General features: G+C 40.0%; 2 protein-coding genes and 3 pseudogenes across 2 annotated transcripts; 2 read left to right on the forward strand and 3 right to left on the reverse strand.

The window, feature by feature from the left end:
- Positions 1-206: 206 nt before the first annotated feature.
- LOC137736594 (putative disease resistance protein At5g66900) lies at positions 207-3,902 on the reverse strand. The gene is made up of 5 exons (XM_068475837.2): positions 3,125-3,902; positions 2,301-2,704; positions 1,678-2,039; positions 1,388-1,596; positions 207-1,260 (listed from the first exon to the last, which is right to left on the reverse strand). Exons 1-5 carry the CDS (start codon positions 3,744-3,746, stop codon positions 434-436), a joined length of 2,424 nt encoding a protein of 807 aa, XP_068331938.2. The 5' UTR covers positions 3,747-3,902; the 3' UTR covers positions 207-433.
- A 5,428-nt stretch (positions 3,903-9,330) lies between these two features.
- LOC137721995 (uncharacterized) lies at positions 9,331-11,882 on the forward strand (annotated as a pseudogene).
- A 1,563-nt stretch (positions 11,883-13,445) lies between these two features.
- Positions 13,446-15,338, forward strand: LOC148690749 (uncharacterized). The gene is made up of 2 exons (XM_088685003.1): positions 13,446-13,788; positions 14,914-15,338. The coding sequence occupies exons 1-2, from the start codon at positions 13,446-13,448 to the stop codon at positions 15,336-15,338; spliced, it is 768 nt and encodes a 255-aa protein (XP_088541129.1).
- Positions 15,339-15,498: 160 nt separating this feature from the next.
- LOC148690750 (uncharacterized) lies at positions 15,499-16,802 on the reverse strand (annotated as a pseudogene).
- A 3,265-nt stretch (positions 16,803-20,067) lies between these two features.
- Positions 20,068-20,742, reverse strand: LOC148690751 (uncharacterized; annotated as a pseudogene).
- Between the last annotated feature and the right edge of the window lie 3,808 nt (positions 20,743-24,550).

Genomic DNA, 24,550 nt, shown 5'->3' on the forward strand with positions numbered 1-24,550 from the left:
AGCTCACCTCGACCTAAAAAGTCCTCCAACATTTATCAACATTAAAGTTTTTGTGCATATGCTATGAAAATATAAGGAAATTATGTGCTTCCCTACTGATGAGATGAGATCTGTCATGTTCAATGCACATACGAATTAAAGTTTTTGAACTCTTATTTTCTTTCCAAGCACTTCTCCCTGCGATACATTGCACCAACACCTATTGATTGGATAAATAAAAGGAAAATCAATAAAGATTTGAACAATGAAAAGTGCAAACATGTTATATACAAGAATACCAATGGTGGATAATTATAGTAATCCTACAGTGCGGCCATGTTATTTACAAACACATGCAACATAAAATAGTAGTAAATTACAAAAGAAAAATAACATTACACACAATCACACTGCATACATTGTACCAACACTCATTGATGGAAGGACCATGGCCTTAGGGTGGAAGCTTGTTGAGCCAGTTTAGGTTGATATCTTCTTTGATCACCTTTATGTGTATGTTTGTGAGAAATGGTAAGAAGGGTTCCCATAAAGTTTTCGTCTCCTCGTCGCATATCACTTCGTTCAACTGCTGAAGGTCCATAACAGAAGCAGGCAGCTCTTTCAGTCTTGAACACTGGCTCACGTTGATCTTTTCCATGCTGCACATTGCACCAATGTCCTCGGGCAACTCCTCTACGCTAAAGCAATCAGCTATGTCAAGAAAGTTCAAAACTTTAAGGTTCCTAATCGAGCGTGGCAACTCTAACAATTCTGCACAAGACCTAAGCCTCAACACTTCTAGATTGACTAGCTTTCCGATGTCTGCAGGCAAGGCAGATAGCTTATGACAATTGGTGATGCTAAGCTTCTTAAGGTGAACAAGGTCACAAAGGTTGGCAGGAAGTTGCACCAGATCATGGCAATAATCTATGTTCAATTCCACTAGATTTGGCAGTGCATCTAAAATTTGGACCAAACCTTGGCCGATATCACACATGAAAAAAGAAATCTTTTGCAAACTTTTCAACTGTTTGAGGTTGCTTATGGAAGGAATTGAAATACGTTCTAATCTAATTCTCTTAAGATTTGGTAGCGAACCAAGTAGTTCAAAACTATCCAGTTCAGCAGGTAACGAACCGTAATTATTTAGTATTAGAACTTTTAGTTTATCCATTTTCTCCACAAACTCAGGTAAGGCATAGTTCTTTGTTTGAAAATTCAGAACTAGAACCTCTGCTTTGGGTACTTGCATGTTTGGCCATTTTGCCGAGAAATCTCCATCTGCAAACAATAAGCTTTAAGATATTAGCCTAAATGTGTGGAAGTCCTATTGAAGTCTTCGTATGAATGAGCATGTGTGTCCCGAGCGCACATGTATAAGTATTTACTAAAGAGAGATTGATTGAACCTGTTGAGATAGATAATAGTCGAGCCTTGATCGCTTGATACTTTTGTTCTGTCCACCACTTAGGAAGTTTGTCCCCACATATGTTTATAAATAGTCGTTTCCTATGTTCTATTGGGTCTTGACTCGCCTGATGGATCGCCAACTCTCTAAGCATGTCGTGCTGGGTGATAAAGTGTTCAGTGTAATAGCCATCTGCCTCCCTCTCATGCCTGGATGATCAATACTAATTTCTTTAATGATTTGTTCGGAATACATTGAAATAGAAAATTATGAGCATGCAGCTTGCATACCTTGTGACAACAAGATTAGCTAAACTTCGGACGGTGAGCTCGTGAAGGTTGGCAATGGTCAGAATTTCCTCATCTAGACCATATAACTCTGCCCACATATCAATGAGGGCGGCAGCAGCAATTCTTTGGTCCTCCGGAAAAGAACCTAGATCGAGAAAACTTTCCTTGATGATAGCCTTTTCTTTATCCAAGGCATCTAAGCTGCTTTGGAGGCAAGCAAGTAAATCCTTGTCAGAATCAAGAATAGATGAACCTTTGCACCATTCCACTACTCTTTTCTGCCAGATTTCTATAGGCTGGCCGCGAAGCGATCTCCCAACCAATGCAATGGCAAGTGGGCAGCCCTTACAGCGCTTGATAATCTGCAATTTGATTATCCAAAATGAATTCAATTACTATTATTTGATTAAATTGTTGAAAATCATCTAAATGGTTTCATAAAGATGATAAAATTGTGAACTGTCTACTCTTTCATTCTTCTTACTTCATTCTTCACAGATCATTAACGTGTGTGGATGCTCAGAAGTTATTTCTTTACCCTCTTCTGAGGCATAAACGAGCATATATATATGTGTGTGTGTGTGTGTGTGTGTGTGTGTGTGTGTTGTGGATTAAGAAATCACCTTTCTTGAAAGATCTTCGTAAGTATAAGAGCTCATATCCTCCAAGGATGCCGAATAGTGAAAAAGAGCCATTGCATCTTCATCATTCAATCTTGCCAAATGATAAGGAGAGCCGAATCTTGGAAACGCAAATCTTGATGTGACCAAAATCTTGTAATTTGAAAACTTGAATTGATCAAACTTCTCAAGAAGGGACTCTGATCCTGACCAAACATCATCCAGGACAAACAGTAGAGGATTTTGTCTTGATTCCTTCAGAAATTGTTGCAACCAGTTAGCTGCCATGACTTCGTTTTCGAAAGCGGGCAGCTCGGACCCCTTCCGTTGATATAGTTCGTGTACAATAAGGTTCAAGTTGGGCTTTTTCGAGACATTGACAAAGAAGATGTTGTTCTTGAATGTATCTATCCAAACAGAATGTAAGAAAGGTGTTAATAAAAGGTTGACTAGATTTGTCTGCAATTCTGAGATCAAGTAAGTAATCAAGCAGGAGCTCATTACAAGACTTGTTTAACTCTGAGAGGAAGGCATCAGCTTGACTTACCACTAGTAGTCAAGTTCATATCACTACTACTTGGTATTTGTTGGTCTTTCTAATCTTTTCTTATATTCCTTTCGTGCGCTTTAGTTTCATGTCCCCTTCGTTGTAGTTTTTATTTTCTTTAATAAATTTTGGTTACTGTGTATGTTTGGAGGGAGTAGCAGACATTTTATACGACCTAGCACGTAGTTCTACTTGCATAATCCTCTAAATGGTGTATTACTTTTTAACGACGATGTAAAACTTCAAAGAAAAAAAAAAGTTGAAATCATAAATAGCATACCTTTGACTTCTTGATCTTGACAAAACATTTTAGCTAAGGTGGTTTTCCCGCATCCTCCAGCAGCAGTCAGCACAAGCATAGACACCTTTTCATCCTTAAGGAGCTTCATCTTCAACTCCTTCAACGGCAAATCCAACCCGACTGTAACCGATGGCGGTTCAGGCACGGCAGACGAACATTTAACCACTGTGGGCTGAATATTTTTTATCTTCAAACTCTCTTCTATTCGAGAGAGCTCTGTCTCGATATTCCTCAAAGAAACCAACGTCTCCCTCGCATCCCTTACACCCTGCAGTTTAAGCACATCAAACATTCTTCGGAGAGATTTGTTTAGTTGATGAAGCTCGTTGGCATATTTGTGTTTTCTCCACACACCAACTTTGCTGCACTTTTGAACAAGCTTTGCTCCTTCCTCCATCTGTATTGCATAATTTTCCACTCCCTCTTTCGAGTTATACTTTTCGATGTCTTTGATGAGTGGTTGTAGAGAGTCCAGTGTGGATCTGATTTCTCCGAGGTGGTGTTGGAACATTGTATTCTCCTCCTGCACTGATTTTACAGCATCAAACAGCATTTGAAATGACGTTCTGAGAGCACCCATTCCGACTGAAGCTGCATACATAATTTACGGAAACAAAGAGGCTCAAAACTTAATTCAATTACGTACGTAATCAGTTCTTGGGTGATGAAAGAAGAACAGAAATTCCAATGGTTTACCGAGAGAATGTAAAACAATCTAGTTTGATGAGAAACTGAGTACGTTACTTGCGTTGTTTGTTTTCAACTCTCGAGTTTCAGCACGCATATATAGGCTTAGCGAACACGGAGTTACTTGCCACATGCTTTGGTATTACGGGCTTTCAAATAATTCTTTTAAAATGTCAACCCACCGCACGTTCGAAGTAGTTTACTTAAAAAAAAAAAAAAAGGGGTTTTCTTATCATCTTTCAGATAATTTTTGTAATTGAAAATCGATTAATATATCTTTGCATATATGTGTAATTCGTTCATCAAAACATTTGTTAGTGTACTGATGTGCAATAGGTGGGTTGCACATGAATTTAAAAATTAAAAAAAAAAAAAATTATAACAAATAAATAAAAAGAAAATTAACAATGGTAAAATAGAAAAATATAAGAGGCTGAGAGCAACCAACCCAACCACCAACTCACCAAGACACCACCTTCTCCACTGCTTTCCAAAAGGGTTACTGTCATATCCCGGTCCGGGACGGATCATTTTCCTGGCCTGCTTTACCACCATAGCACGATATTGTCCGCTTTGGACTTACCATTCCCTCACGGTTTTGTTTTTGGGAACTCACGAGCAACTTCCCAGTGGGTCACCCATCCTGGAAGTGCTCAAGCCCCCTTCTCGCTTAACTTCAGAGTTCCGATGAAACCCGAAGCCAGTGAGCTCCTAAAAGGTCTCGTGCTAGGTAGGGATGAGAATATACATATAAGGATCACTCTTCTGAACGATGTGGGATGTCACAGTTACGACCCGGAAACGATCAACTCTTATCCGAGCACCTCAGGTAAGCTTTTTCTAGAATTTTTAAAATAATCAACACTTTATAATACAAAACAAAATGAAATGAAATTGTTCACACACTATGTGTAGGCATGTTCTAGTTAAAATAAATTTCAGTTCAGTTCGTTGTTTGTTGTGTTATAATATAAGTTCGTTGTTTATGCATGTTTTACGATTTTTATCTTACGAGTTCCTGTTAATCTAACCTTATTTCTACGGTTCAATCTCTTTTGACTCGTCAAACAAGCCCATATACAGATGACAAAAAATACCATGATGTTGGATGAAAATTTAATAATTTTTCTTCAGAGTTTATCTTCTTCAATGTTTATCTTCTGCGTCTTCACTTACGTAAAAGTAATGACCAACAAATAGTTTAATAGAAAAATTTCTAATAATTTTACCTTAAATCTAAGTCATGTTGAAATTAACCAAACAAATAACAGGCCCCAGATTAGTAAAACAAATACCGGCCCATATTAAAATTTTCTAATTCCTGCCGCCGCCGCAGCCGCGACCTCCAAACCACGGGACAATCCTAAGCACCCAGCCTCTCCCTGTCATCCCATTTCCCCATAGCCATTCCAATATATTTTCATTAAAAACCCAGGGTGGTATTGTCATTTTAAAATTTTCATTAAACTCTACTGTTCACGAGACAAAAGCCGGTTTTGAGAAGCGTCTCCTACATGCTTCTGCTTTTGCTTGATTTCTGCTGTGAGAGACCGGTGATTTAAAAAAAAAAACAGCAAGTTTTTTATTTTTTATTTTTTATTTTTTTATTTTTTCATTTGTTTACCAAAACATTTAAGAGGTTAAATTTTAAACATTAAAATTATAGTTGATGGATTATGTGGTAATTTGACATTTTGTACAACATTTTACTTCACCGATATGTTAAATAATAATATCATTTAATAAATTTTTATCTTTTTGTGAAGTCTAATGATTAAGGCAACCAATCTATTAAAAAATTATTTAATAAATTTGACATCTGCTGTCAAATTTGACAGCAACAGGCTTTGCCTTTAAATGACTCAGCGTCACGTAAGAAATTGAAAGCTAGGTTAGAGAGAATTTGCTTCCATTTTTTATTGTTATGTCAGTTTTAATATCTTCTTTGAAGATGCTGTAATAAGTTGTTTTTCAAATAATTTTGGCAATAATTAATTAGAGTATCTCTAATAAAAGTATAATTCATACTTACACTTTTCGGAGTGCTCTTATTAAAGATGTACCAGAAAAACATTATAAATGAATTACTCTAGAATTACAAAACTGTTACAAATGCATTACAAAGACGTTGAAATTACAATAAATTTGCCTTTATCATTTGTTGGTAAAACTCGAACGCATGAACTTTTTGAATGCTAATACATACGAAACTAGCGACTCACTTTTCTCCTACCAAAATCTTAAATCTACAAAATTTAAAGCCTCCGGGCTTTCTCCTCGTGGTTTGTCGTAGATTTATTTTTCGTTTTAGTATTTCCGTAGAGACTTCTTGGTGTAGTGAGTATTTTAGTTTTGTATTGGTGTGTTATTGGCTCCTCCTAGGTCTACTCTATTGTTCTTGTTAGCTTCTTTGATGGTGTTGAGAACAAAATCCATATGGGTAGACACTAGTTTCCTTGCCAGTTCCTCTTCGAATCGGCACTTCTCATTTTCAAATAGTATCTTTATGTTCGTTATATTGCAATTTTTGGCGTATAGTTCGCGAAGTGTTCGTCCATTTCATCATGAATGAAGATTCTTTGGCTTTGGAGATCTCGGTCTTTTGAGTTTGAGTTGATGATTGCAAGACTTGAATACGTTTATTTACTTATTTTAATATTTATATCTTCTTTTTTAGCTTAGAGCTTTTAAATTAAATAAAACTCCAGAATTTAAAATTTTCACTAATTATCAAACATATTTTAATATTTAGTATGCATATTTTTAGAGTTATCGTGTCATTTGGTAGGGAAATTTTTTATTATGATAAAATCATGGATAGTAGATCACGTGTTTTTATATAAGTGATGAAAAATCATTAACGTTTTAACAGCCCACCTTTTTATTTAGACTTTTGTAATTAAAGCCGCCCCCCACCCCCTAAACGGTATATTCATGGAAAACGTCCTGCAATCTCAGCGAGCCAACGCACGCGGCGGAGTCAAGTAAATGAAGCGCGTCTTGAAAGGTGTTCTTACGAGGACAATAATAATGGAGGAATAACGAAAGCATATTGAAGGTAATGGCCAGTGGGCGACCTCAACAAACCTTTGGCCTTTTTCCTTCTTTGATGATTCATTTCCGGAGTTCGACGAAATGGTAAAGAGAAAAGAGAAAAAAGTTGAACTACCATGCAACTACCTTACCTATTTCACTAAATTTCAATGAATTATTAGGGACGCGTTGTTCTAGTTTGGAAATGATTTAAATTTCTGTTCTAGCTAATATGATTATAACAGCATTATTGTGAGTGAATTTATAGGCATGATGTAATTATTAAATGGGTCATTTTGGTTCCAGTTTCTAATCAACCTAGTGTTTAGAATGAAATCTTATTTTTTTAAAATGGTTTGATCAAGGTCCTTAGTATCATTTAAGGGATTTAACTCATGCATTTATACATTCAATATCCCACAAATTATGAAATTCAAACAAATCCAAATAATATTGTTACAAATATAACAATTACTTAAAAATGAATAATAGAGTAATTTGTTCTTCACATAGTTCTAGCAAAAAAAATATTTACCCACATAATTATTAATATAGTTCAAGAAATAACTATTGATATATTTTAAAAAATAAAATAAACACATAATTACCATGGGTACATCCATAAAAAAAATATTGGTACAAATTAAATTAAAAATATGGGTACATATTAAAATTCAAAATTATGGATACAAATTAAAACTAAAAAAAATATTGGTATAAATTAAAAAAAGAATACAAAGTGTAAATAGAAATATATGAAAAAATATACTAAAAAGATTATATTTAAAAATGATTAATAATTTACGTTTTTAAATTGACAGATAATGACTTGTAAATAATTTAGTATTCAAATAATGACATGAAGAAAAGTCAATGACCTTGATTAAAAATGAAAAAGAAATAAGGTTTCAATTAAAGAGAAGGCGAAATAAGGGATAAGAACCTAATTTATCCTTATTAAATATTATGAAGATGCTACTTTTGCTTTGCTTTGCTTTTTGTTTTGTAGAGACAAAAAAAAAAAAAAAAAAAAAAAGAAAAAAAAAACTTATTTATCAACATTAAAGTTTGTGTGCATATGCTATGAAAACACAAGGAAATTGTATTCCGGCCTACTCGCATGAGCTTCGTCATTTCTAGTAAACTTAAGAATGAGTCTCATTTACGTATATCAGAAGTTCATTGAAGAATTTACCCATTTAGCATGTATCACAAATTCACGAAAATTGACAAAACTAAGAATTTCATGTGGGAGACTAAGACTATTGTATAATCTCATTATGTTCTGATGGAATATGCAAAATAGTTTCAATCTTGACAAAAATAAGAATTAGAGAAAAGAGTTAATCTCAGTTTGCTAACATGATGTTTTTTGGTTTTCAATAAATAAAAAAAAAAATCTCCTTTCCCCCTTCGATGTCCATCATTGCCATTTCTATTTGATCTCCACCATCAGGAGCTCCTTGAGCTCAGCAAGGATTTGCGTCAACACCACACTCTCACTCACCTCTGATGGCCTCATCTTTCTAAAATCAGTCGTTGAACAACTCGCCGACACCTCCACCTTCTCTGATTGGCTCGACATCGACCCCATCCCATGTCGTTGAAGTGACAAATCTTGCACGAACATCTCCAGCTTCCCTGACCCCCGCGCAGGGCCGGTCCTGAGAATTCGGGGGTCTTAGGCGAGTTTTCAAAATGGGGCCCTAATATTCTCTAATTTCCAGTTTTTTGTAGATTGATATGTATAAAAAAGAATTCGCCAAATACATAAATATTCTATTTACACATCCAATATCATTAACAATTAATATAAAAAGAAGATAAATATACAAACATTATGTTTGTACCATACTTGACCAATCCCGAAACTACTAAGCACCGGTCAACAACATACCGTCAAGGATCCACAAGACTTTTCCTCCAACCAGGAGGCCAATCACAACACGACACATGTCGGTATCAGAGGGCAATCATAGCATGACACGTGTCGATATCAGAGGCCAATCACAACACGACACATGTCAATGTCAAAACAAAATTAGAAACTCTCTTCTATAAAAGAGGATCATTCTCCCACAATAATCCCTAATGTCATTTGTACTAAACTATTCACTAGAACTCACAAAAAGAGAGCTTGAACCTATGTATTTGTATAAACCCTTCACAACTAATGAGAACTCCTCTACTCCGTGGACGTAGCCAATCTGGGTGAAGCACGTACATCTTGTGTTATTTGCTTCCCTGTCTCTATTCATTTACATACTTATTCACACTAATGACCAGAGCAACCTAGCGAAGCTCACAAACTTGACACTTTCTGTTGTACCAAAGTCCTCGCCGATTTTGTGCATCAATATTTGGCACCGTCTGTGGGAATCGCACTTATTCCTACTCTCTCCAGCTTTGTCAAGCTGGTTTCCACCATTCGCACACTTTCCTTCGACCAGGCATCCCTCTCCAACATGGGGAGTGAAGGGAGCCACAGCACGCAGAACGACACCCCACTCTCACTTAGTGCAAAGCAACGAAAGAAGGAACGAAAAAGGTTTGCTCTTCAGGCTAAAGTCGATGAGCTAGAGGATCAGAACAACAAGATAGCGATAAAGAATGAGATCTTCCAGGAGCAGTATAAAAAGCTCTTCGGAATGCTCCATGAAGCTAGGCATACTTAAACACACGAACTCATCGCCCCCGGGAAAGTCAACCACCACCTGGGTGCCCCCCAACACGGGGGATCACCTGCCTTCAACATGGATATCCTTAATGGGGAGCGAGTTACTCATCAAGGTGTTGATCAACATGAGACTTCTCTCGACCCAGCTGCTTCAACCCGAAGCAGGAGAAGTGGAGGAAGGCACCTTCTTGCAGAAGGAGTAGAAGGATCAAAAGCCATTTATCGCGACTGTCGGGACTTCCTGAGGCAACGTCGAGAAAACCCCATCCACATAAGCTCGAAGGTCAATGATCCAAGGGTTTCTGAAAGGTTCGGCCCTCTTCCATGCCCCAAGCCAATTGCCAATCTAGGGAATGAGCGACATGTCCTAGAGGAATATGAAGGTACAGGGGACTCGGGGGCGTTTCGACAGGCTTGCCCTGGAAGTCAGTACGGTGAGTCCAAAGAAAAATCTCATGCCCTTGACCAAGCCTCCCTACTTCCAAGAGGAGATGGAGACTTACGGAAGAAAGATCCAGCAGTACACGACTCCACTCAAGACCCCATTGTCCTACAACTCCTTGAGGAAGTAAACAAGTTGAAGGTCGAACGTTAGGCTGAAACACCTGACTGGAACCAACCTAGGCCTGGTCTTCTTACAAGGAGGATCCTCGACACCCCCTCCAAGAAAATACAAAGCAGAAGCTTGGCTTACAACTCTACACTGGAAGGGAGGACCCGATTGAACACCTTAACCTCTTTGAGTCCACCATGGCATACCGGATGCACATTGACGAATAACGATGTCTTCTCTTCCTCTCTACCCTATATGGCGGAACTCTGAATTGGTATTGTCATCTTCCACCTGAGACAGTAGACTCATTTGAGGAAATGAGGAAACTATTTGTCTTTCAACACATCTTCCAGACAGATCGCTTGCATTCCGCAGATGACTTGTACACTATTCGCCAGAAGCCAGATGAGTCACTACGAAAGTATGCAGGCAGCTTCAGCCATGAGTATTCTTGCTACGCTGAGGCAGATGACAAGATTGCCCTTAAAGCCTTTACGGCAGGCCTACGCGACTGTTTCTTCAAGTACATGATCAATGCTAACACTTGGAAGACTTACTCTGAGGTAATGGCACAGGCTTATAACCATGCCTCCGCCGAGGCAAAGACATATCAAGAGAAACCCCCTACAGCCATCCCTTATCAGCAAATGGGGAGTGGAAGCCAAATTCAACCGAATGAAAATACCTCAACCTTCCAAACAGCAGCGACGCTTCTCCCTGCCCTACCTAATACCTCCCCAAGTCAACAGGCGTATCATTCTCAGGGCAAGAGGAAAAACTTCCATCCTCACCAGTCTCACTTTAATAAAAAGAGTAAGGGGCACTATTGCAATAACCAAAGGTATCACCACGATAATACCCGCCCCCAGGCGGTCAATGCAGTGGGCCAAACACGTGTCAAGAATGGTCCTACCCCGAGGTATGAGACATACACACCTTTGAACGCCACATGCGCGGCCATTTACCCCAGTATAACTCACTTGATACCAAAGCCAAGGCCGAGGGAGCCAGATTTCAAGTCCACGAAGAACACATGCATGTTTTGTGGTTACCACGAGTATAATGGCCATGACGGCGAGAAATGTATCACCCTCCGTGATCATATTGAAGCTTTGGCACGTGAAGGAAAAATTGACCAGTTCCTCCTTCACCCTCCAAGGGATAACCGCAATCAACGCCAAGTGAATGTGATATATTCCATAAGCGGTGGCACACCCATATCTGAATCTTTCAACAGGGTCATGAAAAACAATGAACGAACGTTGAAGCCTGGCCACCAAGTGTTTCACGTGGAAGACATCAGGGGAGGTAAGTATCAAAAGCCTAACTGGGATCCAATATGTTTCTACCATGAGGAAGAAAAATGTATCATCTATCCTCACAACGACCCACTGATTGTGGAGGCTCACATGGCCAACTTTGATGTACGACGAAGCCTAGTAGACACGGGGGCGTCGGTTAATATTATGTTTGCTAAAGCTTTCAAAACACTTAATGTAGTTGAACACTTGCTCGATCACTCGGTTTCTCTTCTGATAAGCTTCTCTGGTGATGTCATGCAACCTTTAGGGAGCGTACATTTACCTTTCACCATCGGTACAGGCCCATACACAGCCACCATCACTACTAACTTCTTGGTGGTCGACTGCCCAACGACATACAATGTCATCTTTGGGCGCACAGGCATTAATGATCTCAAGGCCATGGTATCCACGTATATGTTGTTGATGAAATTTCCAACCCCCTATGGCAATGGTTACATCAGAGGAGATCAACTTAGTGCATGATCATGTTACAACACTTCAATCAAGCAACAACATTTGCATGTACCCAAAGAAACACTTTCTATACATGACCAAGTTATCAAGACCAGCTTGGACAAAGCCAACTTGAATATTCACGGTGGTAACAATTAACCCGACGATCCTCAAGATGACTTTTTCACCCAGCAAGCACAACCTGCTGAAGAGTTGGAGAATGTCTCTATCTCAAAAGATTATCCAGATCGCATAGTGAAGATTGACACCACTTTGTCACCACCTATTCGGTTGACATTGATCTCTTTTTTGTAAAAGAACACTGAAGTCTTCGCCTGGTCATACGAGGACATGCCAGGCATCTCTCTCAATATCATCTGTCATCGCTTGAGTATTGATCCCAAGACCAAGCCGGTGAGACAGAAGCGAAGATCTTATGATGCTGAACGATATGAAGCAATGAAGGCAGAAATTGAAAAACTTAAAAGCATAGGCTTCATCCGTGAAGTCAATTATTTAACGTGGGTAGCAAATGTGGTCCTTGTTAAGAAAAATCCGACCAAGGAAGGTCTCTTGCTTCAAAAGATCTTGTGAAGAATGTGTATCGACTACACCGACTTAAACAAAGGATGCCCGAAGGATAGTTTTCCCCTTCCTCTCATTGATAGACTTGTAGACTCTACAGCAGGGTGTGAACTCTTGAGCTTCATGGATGCTTACGCAGGGTACAATCAAATCCTCATGAACCCTTCGGACCAAGAACACACGGCCTTCACCACTGATAGAAGACTATATTGCTATAAAGTCATGCCATTCGGCCTAAAGAATGCAGGGGCAACTTATCAAAGATTAGTTAATTCAATGTTCGTTGAACAGATTGGGAAAAGCATGGAAGTTTATGTTGATGATATGTTAGTCAAAAGCAAACATGCTGACCAACACATTGCCAACTTGTCTGAAACCTTCTCCATCCTGAAGAAGTATCGAATGAGGTTGAACCCCAACAAATACGCTTTCGGTATGGGCTCTGGAAAATTCTTGGGCTTCATGATTAGCCAACGAGGCATTGAAGCTAACCCCGAGAAGATCAAAGCAATCATGGACATGAAAGAACCAGTAACCTCAAAAGACATCCAGAACCTTACTGGCAAGGTGGCAGCCTTGACCAGGTTCATCTCTAAGGTCACAGACAAATGCGCTCCTTTTTTCAAAGCACTTAAGGGAAGTAAGAAATACATTACGTGGACCGATGAATGAGCCGAAACATTTAAGAACCTCAAGGAGTACATGAGTAAAGCCCCTTTGCTTTCCAAACCTGAAGTTGGCGACACCCTAATTGTCTATCTATCTGTCTCAGCTTCAGCAGTTAGTTCAGTCCTCATTCGTAGGGATGGTAGTATTGAACGACCTGTCTACTACGCTAGCAAAGCTCTACAAGATGCGGAGACACGATACTCCAACATTGAGAAATTAGCTCTAGCATTAATCATGTTTGCTCGGAAACTTCGCCCATACTTCTAAGCACACTCCATCATCGTGCTTACCAATCACCCCATTCGACAAATACTTCAGAGTCCTGACACTTCGGGGCGAATGATCAAATGGGCCATAGCATTGGGAGAGTTTGACATCTCTTACCACCCAAAGCTACCTGAAAATGGCCAAGCAGTTGCAGATTTCATTGCCGAATTCACTTATCCCGTTGACATTTCTCCTACACCTGAGGCAGCGGCTTCATCACCCCTGGAAACCCGGAAGGTAGAACCAACACTCCCAGTATGGACTCTATATGTTGATGGCTCATCCAACCAACAGGGTTGTGGAGCAGGATTAGTCCTGACTACCCTCGACAAAGTGGCAATGGAGTATGCTCTTCGCTTCAAATTCAAGGCGTCAAACAATGAAGCCGAGTATGAGGCCCTTTTAGCAGGCTTACGTTTGGCCAAACACCTTGGAGTTAAACAAATTAATATCTTCAGTGACTCCCAATTAGTGGTTAACCAGGTCACGAACAACTTTGCCACAAAGGATAACTCCATGGCAGCGTATCTTGCGCAAACGCAGCTTTTGCTCAAGCATTTCCACTACCAGATCACCTAAGTCCCTCGAGCGGCAAACAATCATGCAGACGCTTTGGCTTGCCTCGCCTCAGCAGTGGAAGACAAGATTGGGAGAAAAATTCATGTCGAATTGTTGGCAACACCAAGCACCATGGTCACAGAAGTGTGCAACTTACAACAGGGGGATAGCTGGATCACCCCAATTTATAAATTCCTTGTTCATGGCACTCTCCCAAATGATAAAGTCCAAGCTAAACAGATTCGATACAAGTCTACCTGCTACCTGATCATTAATGACCAACTCTACAAGCGAGGCCTTAACCTACCATACTTACGATGCTTCACACCTGCGGAAACGGAAATTGTCATTCGAGAAATACATGAAGGAGTTTGCGGAGATCATGCTGGATCTCGATCCCTAGCACACAAGGCTTTTCGCCAAGGATATTACTGGTCAACACTCCACCAAGATGCCTTCAGAATATCCCGCTTATGTGATAAGTGTCAACGCTACGCAACTATTCATCAATCCCCTCCCGAGCCTCTTACTCCTATGATCAGCCCTTGGCCCTTCGCCCAATGGAGACTTGATTTGATCGGCCCAATGCCCGCAGGAAAGGGCAAGGTCCGCTATGCAATCGTTGTAGTTGACTACTTCACAAAGTGGGCCGAAGTAGAACCCTTGGCAACCATTACTGAGGCAAAAATAGAAGAATTCGTATGGAAGAACATCCTTTGCAGATTTGGCATTCCTAATGCGATAGTCACGGACAATGGGCGATAGTTTGACAACAAGAAGTTCAGGATGTTTTTTTCTAAGTTCAACATCAACTTATGTTTTGCCTCCCCGGCTCATCCCCAGTCTAACGGACAAGTTGAGGCCATTAACAAAATAATCAAGCACACTTTGAAAACCAGCTTGGACAAGGCTAAAGGTTGTTAGCTAGAATTTGTACCCCAAGTTCTTTGGTCATACCGCACTTCATATTGGACTTCAACAGGAAAAACTCCATTCTCACTTGCCTTTGGTACAGAGGCTGTTGTCCCAATTGAGCTTGAGCAAGCAATGTTCCGAGTCCAGAACTACATGCAAAGTGAAAATGACAAACAACTCACCCTCAACTTGGATCTAGTCGAGGAACACAGAAACCAGGCCCACTTGAGGAATGTTGCCTACAAGCAGCGCATCTCCAACTACTATGACTCAAGAGTCAAACCTCGCTCTTTCAAAGTGGGGGACTGGGTATTGAAGAAAAGGCTACTCTGCGACAGAGTCCCGAGTGAAGGCACGCTTAGCCCAAATTGGGATGGACCGTTTGAAGTTATTGGCATCAGTCGCCCTGGTTCTTACAAGCTCAGGAGCTCCGATGGCAAGTCCCTTAGCCATCCATGGAACGCTGATCACTTTAAGTACTATTATAAGTAGACTTACACTGTACAAGTGTTGAGCTACGGCCATTCAGCATCATATGTAATGAAGGTCATTTGGCATCAATTCAATAAAGAGGTGATTTAGACAACCTGGTCCTAACTCCTTTACATCCCTATCACTGAAATGCTCAGGTTTGAAGCTTCAACACGAATGCTTACAACATGAAATAAAGTCTATATATATGTCAACATGACTTATATCCAAACAAGGGATCTATTCAAACATAACCAAACATTCATCAATGATAGTACAAATACTTGGCAAATAACATCAAAGCGCACAGTACAAGGTTGCAAACATACACAAACAAAAAACCCTCAACCTTATAACATGTCACATGCCAGACAAACAATAAACTAGTACATCCAGAGTACATGGCACATGTCACACAAACAACAAACTAGTACATTCAAAATACATGCAAAAAAGAAAGGGCACTATAAATCATCCTCATCTGAGGCCGAACCCCTGACAATATCACTCTGCGTTTCAACCGCATCGCCATCGCCACCATCCTCGGTATCTCCAGAACCATCCTCAATTTCCTGAGACTGCTCACCGACACTAGCCTCATTATCAGAGTCATCCTCATTACTAGGATCAATTGCGAGGACGAAGGCTTCACCTCTTTGTCGGTACTCATCCATCTCATCACGGTACTTTTGGATAATCTTTCCATTATCGTAACGCTCAAGGACGGCCATCCATTTCTTTTTCTCAAAATTAGCCGCCCGAATGCAGTGAGGTTTTAAAGCATCTTGAAAGGCTTGGGAACCTAAGAACTCCTGCACGGCAACGTCCCTCTCAGTTGGGATACTCCTCTTTAGCTCAGAAACTTCAACGAATGCACTATCCAACTCCCCTTTCACCTTGGAAACTTCAAGGATAGTAGTCTCCAACTGTTTTTTAGTCCCCTCCAATTGTTTCTTGAGTCTCACATTCTCACCATTTCACCTCTTCAAACTCTCAAAGTGTTGATCTTTGAGGCGGATGACCTCAGCCAAAGCTTTGCTCGTTTTTCTAACATCATTCACAAGCTGGTTATTCTCTTTAAACTTTGCCTTATACTGCTCGACCTCTCGTAATCTGTCGTCGTACTCAGTCATGACCTACATGACAAGATGATCGTCATTACCAAGAAAAAGAAGGAAGAAAATAAAGAAATGACAGAATAACACTTACATAAGAAGATAGCCTCATCATCCGGTCACGATCTGATTCATTCTCATCGAGCGGCTCGCCAAGCTCGTCAGCAGTGGATCGACATCCTGCCAAGCAATTATTGACATACCTAAAACTATTTGGCTGCATGACAACCTTTAAATCATTCCAATGGATGCTGCCAACCTCTTCCTTATACTTCCTCTTACGGCTGGAGCTAGGGTCACCTTCTTGGTCAGTGGACTTCATGGTTGGAGGAAAGATGGGCTCGATGGTAGGAAGAAGAGGCAACAATCGTCTCTCCTCCCCCGTAACTATGGCAGGAGCATACCTGATAGCCTTAGCTTCAGCTCTTTTTGAGGCAGTGATCTTGAGGACCTCCTCTTGCGACTTAGGTCTAGGGGCTGGCCTCACCCGGTTTTTACGAGCTCCTTTGTGAAACAAAATGTCATCTACAGGAACTAACATAGGTGTTTTCCCTTTATTGGTGCTAGTCCCCCCTTTCTTGCTCACTTGCTCCATTAAACAAGAAAAATCAAAGTAAATAATGCAACTTTGTAAAAGAAAGAGGGGGAGAAATAAAGGATACAACTTACTTGCTCGTCTCTGGCACCCCAACACTACGGGTTAGAAACCTTACTTTTGAAACAAAGGTCGTAGCTTGCCTAAATATCTATCCTTCTTAGGCACCCTTAACACCTTCTCTACATCAGCCAATTCCCGTCCAGACAATTTGATGTTGCCTCGAGTTACTGCATGAAGGAAAATGTTAGATGCAAGAAGAAACTACAACAAATAGCAAACAATGCGAACAATGGGTACATTACAACCTACAGTCTGGAAGTGAGTAAGAACACATCACTCAGGCGTGACACCCCTAACGTGCTCCCAATCATCATAAAAAAAGCACCAACGATTTTTCCAAGTGCAGTACGCCTTTTTCTTACTAAAGACAATACGCTCTCTCTCACTCTGACATGCACACTCGGCATATCCTGGGCATGCTTTCATTGGGCGCATCTTATAGCAATAGCACCACTGATGGAAGGAAGGCTCACCTAACCCACTTTCCATCCAAATAATATAAAACCCGATCAAGGTATCCCAAAAACCAAGATTGAGTTGCCCAGGCGCATATCCAATGAAAGATAGCATTCGTTGAAACCAAGGGTGCAAAGGCAACTTCACCCCTAAGGTCAATAATATTTGAGTATAGAACACGACATGACCCTTAGGCGGTTCAGAGGGCAATTCTTCATGATGTACCAAACACATTCCTACACTGCGGGGATACTACATGACTGCCTTAGAGCTTCAAGTTGCTTTTCGCTATCTAACAAGTTTTTCTCTAAAAGGTCCGCTGTGAACTCAGAGCGAAATATAGGTATGGCATCAAAAACAACCCCTTCACCCACTGACATGAAGAAGGAAGAAGCAATATTGGCTAAAGTTTGACAATTGCGAAAATCATCCAACGTTTCTTTGGTACAAGACTCCAACAAAGGCCCTGAAAACTCCAACATTGCAAGCTCAAACCTAGAGCTAGAGCTAGAGAAGCCCTCATCACTAGGACTTCCAGACTTTGACATCTACAACAAACAGAAACAAACTCTATCACTACATGAAAAATCAAAACATAAGGAAGTTCCTAGGGCATGAAGAAAAAGCTCAACCAGTTCATCATGTTCTTAAACAAATACATGAACATTTAAGCAATTCAACTAGAATGAAAGCATGCGATCGAGTGGAGAAGATTACCAACCTGAAGATGATGCAAAGCAATGTCGGAATCCCTCTCAACTAGAGAACACTCTATCTTCCAAAATTACTACAAAATAAGCAAATGAAGGCAAGTTCAAGAGTGAAGACTTATCTTTCTTATATAAGTTCAACAAGACCAAACAAATTCAAATTCAAATTCAAACCATGAGAAAGTCCCACATGGAAAGTCTTCAAACTTCCAGAAGCTAGGGAATTTCAAACTTCAAATTTTCTGTTCCCCTCATTCTCAAAAAAAAAGGGAACGCAACAACTTCATCAATGGAAGACAACAACAATTCTCAAAAGCTTCACACACTTTTGATCAAGATAGTGTGAAGCAAAATAAATTTATGGTGCTAACAAAAGCTTTAACAAGTGAAAGGCAACAACAAATGTCAAAAGCCTCACACACTCTTGATAAAATAGTGTGAAGCAAAACCAACTTATGGTGCCAACAAAAGCTTCAACAAGCGAAGGGCAACAACAAATGTCAAAAGTTTCACACACTCTTGATCAAGATAGTGTGAAGCAAAATCAATTTATGGTGCCCAACAAAGCTTTAACACAAAAGCTTCACCTATAAAGTTTCAACATCAAACAAAGCTTCATCAATGGAGAGCAACTACAATTCTCAACAGCTTCACACACTCTTGATCAAGATAGTGTGAAGCGAAATCAATTTATGGTGCCCAACAAAGCTTTAACACAAAAGCTTCACCTACAAAGTTTAAACAACAAACAAAGCTTCATCAATGGAGAGCAACTACAATTCTCAAAAGCTTCACACACTCTTGATCAAGATAGTGTGAAGCAAAATCAATTTATGGTGCCCAACAAAGCTTCAACACAAAAGCTTCACCTACAAAGTTTCAACACAAAAGTTTCACCTACAAAGGTTCAACTCTCAACTACAAAGCTTCAACACCAAAGCTTCATAACAAAGGTTCAACTCTCAACTACAAAGCTTTAACACCAAAGCTTCACAACAAAGGTTCAACTCTTAACTACAAAGGTTCAACTCTCAACTACAAAGTTTCGACACCAAAGCTTCACAACAAAGGTTCAACTCTCAACTACAAAGCTTCAACACAAAAGCTTCAACACAAAGCTTTAACACAAAAGCTTCACCTATAAAGCTTCAACACAAAAGCTTCAACACCAAAACTTCACCTACAAAGCTTCAACACAAAAGCTTCACCTACAAAGCTTCAACACTAAAACTTCACCTACAAAACTTGAACATCAAAACTTCACCCATTAACAATAAATAAATAAATAAAAATAATAAAAATTAATAAATAAATACATTTTGAAAATTAAAAAAATAAGAAATAAAAAAATAAATAAAAAATTCGAAAATTCAAAATATATATGAATGAGGAGTTCTAGGCAATCACCTAGAAAGGAAAATGGTGAAGTTTTTTTTGGAAAATTGCCTACTAGCGAGACACCTCCCTCGTCAACTCCCTCGACCGGAGACTTGGGGGACTCCTACCATGTATCACTACACCTTGGTACTCAGAAATTTCACGACTACTCAGTACCTTGGATTTTTCAAGTCCCCAACCGAGAAGTTTTCCTCACTCAAGAAATTAAAGGAGCATTACTTTAACCTACAGGGTCCACCCACGAAGTTTCAACATGTAAAAACAAAATAAAAAATTCAAAGAGCTTAGTGAAAGATACCTTAGTGTATTTAACACAACACGGCGAATGAAGTAAAGCTTATTTATTGATATCTTCGATAAATTACAAATATGTGCATACACATGAATCAAAACAAACAAACAGGAGGGCGCCTTCACAAAGGCTGCTTAGGAGAAGTCTCAACACTCGGCAAACTCCCAAAAATAGGAAGCACCGGAGGGTGATTATTTGGAGCCTCAGTACTGGGCAGAACCCCAGAAAGAGGAGGCATCAGAGGTTGATCATTTGGAGCTTCAGTATGTAGTACAGCCCCAGGGGACGAAGGCAACAAATGCCTTTCGAACAAACTCACAAACCTCTGATGATCATTTAAAATCTAACCCTCGGATTCCTGTAACTGGTCAAGCTTTCTCTTCATGGTTGTCACATAGCTATGTGCGAGCATGTGCAACTGTCTATTCTCGTGCTTAAGCCCTCTGATCTCCTGTTTGAGACTTATCACTTTAGCCGCTAACGATTCAACTTGGCGGGTTCGAGCAAATAGGCGTTGGGCCATATTAGACACGGAACCTGCACATTGAACACTGAAAGACAAAGAATCCTTAATAGCCAACTCATCGGATCGTTTGGAAAGTAGTCTGTTGTCTTTGGGAGTAAAAAGATTCTTGGCCACCACTGCAGCGGTCATATCATTCTTCATCCCAGAGTCCCCAATAGTAAGGGGACCAGTAGGAGATAAGAAGGATGGGCGCCATATGTTATCTTGAGGAGACATAGCTACCTCTTCTACAACATTCAAGTCCAAACGACGGTCGGAGGGGCCAGACATTCTCAGAAAAGATGAAGAAAAAAATGAAGTACAGTAAGTCTCAGAAGTACGAAGATAAGGGAAAAATTCCTACAAGCAATAACTTTCAGAACGAACTCCTTGAACTTAATTTGTGCTCCTATAAAAGAAAGAGCCAGATCTTCAATAGGGCTGCTTGTTCAAAAATCGAAGAGGCACCACTCTCCAAATTTTGACAAGCGGATTTCCTGGGTTAAAATTTATTAGCAATCTCCACATACGACATCAGTTCCTCGGATACCAAGGACAACTTTGCCAAAGAACTCTGACAAAGTTAAGACAGGTAAATGTTGAAGGCCCAGTTACCCTACTATTACCCACAAGGATAAAGGAATAGCACCACTGCTTGATTATTAGAAAATCCTTATATGTGTCAACCTCTGTGCTTCGTGGCAAAGCAGACTTCCAAAAATGCCCAACCTTTCTTCACATCTGAGAAAACACTCCCAACGGGATTGCTTGCCCAGAAATCGAAGAGGCACCGCTCTCCGAATCTCGAGAACCATATCCCCAACAAGATTGCCTGCTCAGAAATCGAAGAGGCACCGCTCCCCGAACTTCGAGAAGTCAGATTTCATTGGATAAAATTTGTCCACAATTCTCACACGCAACATCAGCTTTCTGGATACCACAGACCACTTTTTCAAAGTGCTCTGACAAAGTTAAAACACGTGAACCTTGCAACGACCACTACATTGCTTTGACCGAGAAGGGTAAAGGAACAGCATTACCACTCGCTGTTAGGACAATCCTTATATATGTTGACCTTCATCCTCCACAGCCAGCCAGACCTGCCAAACAAAAAAAAAATGCTCAACCCTTTCTCACATCCGAAATGGCATTCCCAATCTAGCCTCTCGAAATACTCCGTTTTCTTCTCCTTCAATAATACCCCTGCCAACCAGCCACATCAGAGCAAGAATATCTCATATCATCAGGGTTGAAAGCAAGAGTATCCCATATCATGCTTTTTCCCTGTCTTTTCCTTTACCCTTGCTCTTACCTGTAGGACAAGGAGAAAGAATGCAATCAGTCGAAACCTGAAATCAAACTTTCGATCTAGAACTGATTGCCCGGAACCTTTGCCTGATCGCTTGCCTAGCATTGCTCTCGAGTACTCATCCTCAACTGTTGTCAAGGTCATGAATTCCTTCGGCAAATACCTCAGAACAGTTGGTACGATATTGGCTCGTTACACTGAAGCTGCCAAGCATTGATGAGTCACTAAGAAGTAGTGCTCTGAAGGACCATTTAAATGCAAAGGTTGCACACCATTTCTGCTATACAAAAGATTGAAGCAGAAGGTTCAAACGGCGAGCTAGAACAGATCACTACAGCACGACGCCCTTTCTTGTGGAACCGCACAATCCAGACGGAAGAGTCTAAGTCAAATCCAATCTCGGAATCATTGCTCTAATTGAAGAGATCGAGAAGCCTCAACAGCCTTTTGCTAGCACCGTCGTCGAAGAACAAAGCTTCGCCATACCACATCTACTACTTTGTCAAACAGCAAAAGTATCCCATATCATCAGGATCGAACATACTCCAAGTCTGACGGACTTGTTTTGACCCTCGAATTCTGGAGTCGGTTCACTCCTTTGGAGGAAACCAGAAAACCCTCCAGCCCAGTTCAAGAATACACCTGTGGAAAGTCAAGTACAACAAAGCACGTGCCGATTTATCCGTCTTCTCCAAAACAAGAGTACCTCGTATCATCTCTTCTCTCTGTTTCTTTTCTTTATCCTTATTGCTGAATGAGAAATAGGGAGAATGAGTACAATTAGCCGAAACCCAAGATCAATCTACCGATCTGAGACTGATTGCTTGGAACCTTGATTGCTTACCATATCTGTTACCTCTTTCGGTAGATCTCCTCGCTTAGAGACTTGGGGGACTCCTACTATATGGTTTGTATCGCACTTGACCAAACCCGAAACTACAAGTAAGCATCAAATGAAAATGATACATTACCTTGTGCGTCAATGCCAACCAAAGATACCACTCCTGGATGAAGGAAAAGTACTTCCAAGAGAAGATGCCACATCTACTTACAAGACAGAGAAGGCAAGTGAAGGCGACACTACACTTTGGTACTTGGAAGTTTCGTGATTACTCAATGGCTTGGATCTTGCAAGTCCCTAACCGAGAAGCTTCTCTCACTTGGAAACTTAGGGGAACATTGTTTGTACCATACTTGACAAATCCCGAAACTACTAAGCACCGATCAACAGCATACCGTCAAGGATCCACAAGACTTTTCCTCCAACCAGGAGGCCAATCACAACACGACACATGTCTGTATCAGAGGCCAATCATAGCGCGACACGTGTCGATAGCAGAGGCTAATCACAACACGACACGTGTCAATGTCAAAACAAAACTAAAAACTCTCTTCTATAAAAGGGGATTATTCTCCCATAATAATCCTTAATGTCATTTGTACTAAACTATTCACTAAAACTCATAAAAAGAGAGCTTGAACCTATGTATTTGTATAAACCCTTCATAACTAATGAGAACTCCTCTACTCCATGGACGTAGCCAATCTGGGTGAAGCACGTACATCTTGTGTTATTTGTTTCCCTGTCTCTATTCATTTACATACTTATTCACACTAATGACCAGAACAACCTAGCGAAGGTCACAAACTTGACACTTTCTGTTGTACCAAAGTCCTCGTCGATTTTGTGCATCAACACATTACTTAGCTCATGTTTTTAGACTCAAATGTACTAAATGTTTGTAGTCAAGAGTCTAAGATTGAGAGTGAAAAACAATAAAACTTGATGATCAAGGGAGTAAAGAACAATAAAACTTGATTGATGAGTATAATAAATTCAACAACATCAATTGTTTCTCTTGTGCTTTTTTCTTAAAATCAACATCACACTAATGAATCGAATACTAAAACAATCCATTGAATAAAAAATTATTAAAAAGAAAAATATAAATTCAAAGTTTTTTTTTATTACCTTAAAGTACAATCTTCAAGACCATGTGATAGTTAGTTTAAAAACTCAATAGAAATGGGGAGATTGGGGTTGAAAGAAAAAAAGATTGTAAAGGTACTTGAGTTTTATAACTTTATATGCATTTGGACAGATGGATTGAGAGTTGAACATATGGATTGGTAGTAAATTTGAAAAACAAGAAAAATTTAGTGACTAAAAAAGGCATCTCTGTGTTTTGAACTCAACACTCCAAAGAAAAAGAAAGCCAAACATTTTCACTGCACCAACAAATGAATTATTATATCTCTTACCTTTTTTTTATATTTATATGTTATTTACAGGATATAAAAAAAATTTGGGGACCCTTTCGAAGTGGGGGCCCTAAGCCTTGCCCCCGCATCGTCGGAATCTCCCTATACAGCCTGTGATTTGCAACCCCCATGCCACCAGAAAGATTACTTGTAGATCTATGACAGATTCGACGGCGAAATGTCGACAGACCTCGTAACCCTTGTCCCTGTTAATAGCAGTCTGTCTTCTTCTTTCTGCCATCGGCGATGATGGTGGGTGAAGATTGAATCAACCAATGGCAAATGGATCGAAGGGAATGGAAATGCGGGGAGGGAATTGAGGGTGGATGTGTAGGGAGAGTAGTTGCAGATGGGTGGGTGCAGAGGAGAGAATGGAGAGAAGGGTCGAGGTGGGTAGGAGACAACCTAGAAAAAAATTAAAACTACTTTTTATTTTATTTTTAAAATTTTTTTAATATTCACATGGCTCATATTGACATATGGTGCCTAGTCATTGTTCACGTGAGTGCCACATCACCAGTTAACAAC

This window comes from Pyrus communis, chromosome 15 (genome assembly GCF_041283825.1).
Source record: "Pyrus communis isolate YQ-2024b chromosome 15, ASM4128382v1, whole genome shotgun sequence".
NCBI classification, from domain to species: Eukaryota; Viridiplantae; Streptophyta; class Magnoliopsida; order Rosales; family Rosaceae; genus Pyrus; species Pyrus communis.

Excerpts from the sequence above, each read along its gene's own strand:
- LOC137736594 (XM_068475837.2), bottom strand. The coding sequence starts at position 3,746 with ATGTATGCAGCTTCAGTCGGAATGGGTGCTCTCAGAACGTCATTTCAA. Across the intron at positions 2,705-3,124 it reads TCAAGATCAAGAAGTCAAAG|ATACATTCAAGAACAACATC; the intron begins GTATGCTATTTA and ends CTGTTTGGATAG. Across the intron at positions 2,040-2,300 it reads ACGAAGATCTTTCAAGAAAG|ATTATCAAGCGCTGTAAGGG; the intron begins GTGATTTCTTAA and ends ATCAAATTGCAG.
- LOC148690749 (XM_088685003.1), top strand. The coding sequence starts at position 13,446 with ATGATCAAATGGGCCATAGCATTGGGAGAGTTTGACATCTCTTACCAC. Across the intron at positions 13,789-14,913 it reads GGCCCTTTTAGCAGGCTTAC|GAAAAACTCCATTCTCACTT; the intron begins GTTTGGCCAAAC and ends GGACTTCAACAG.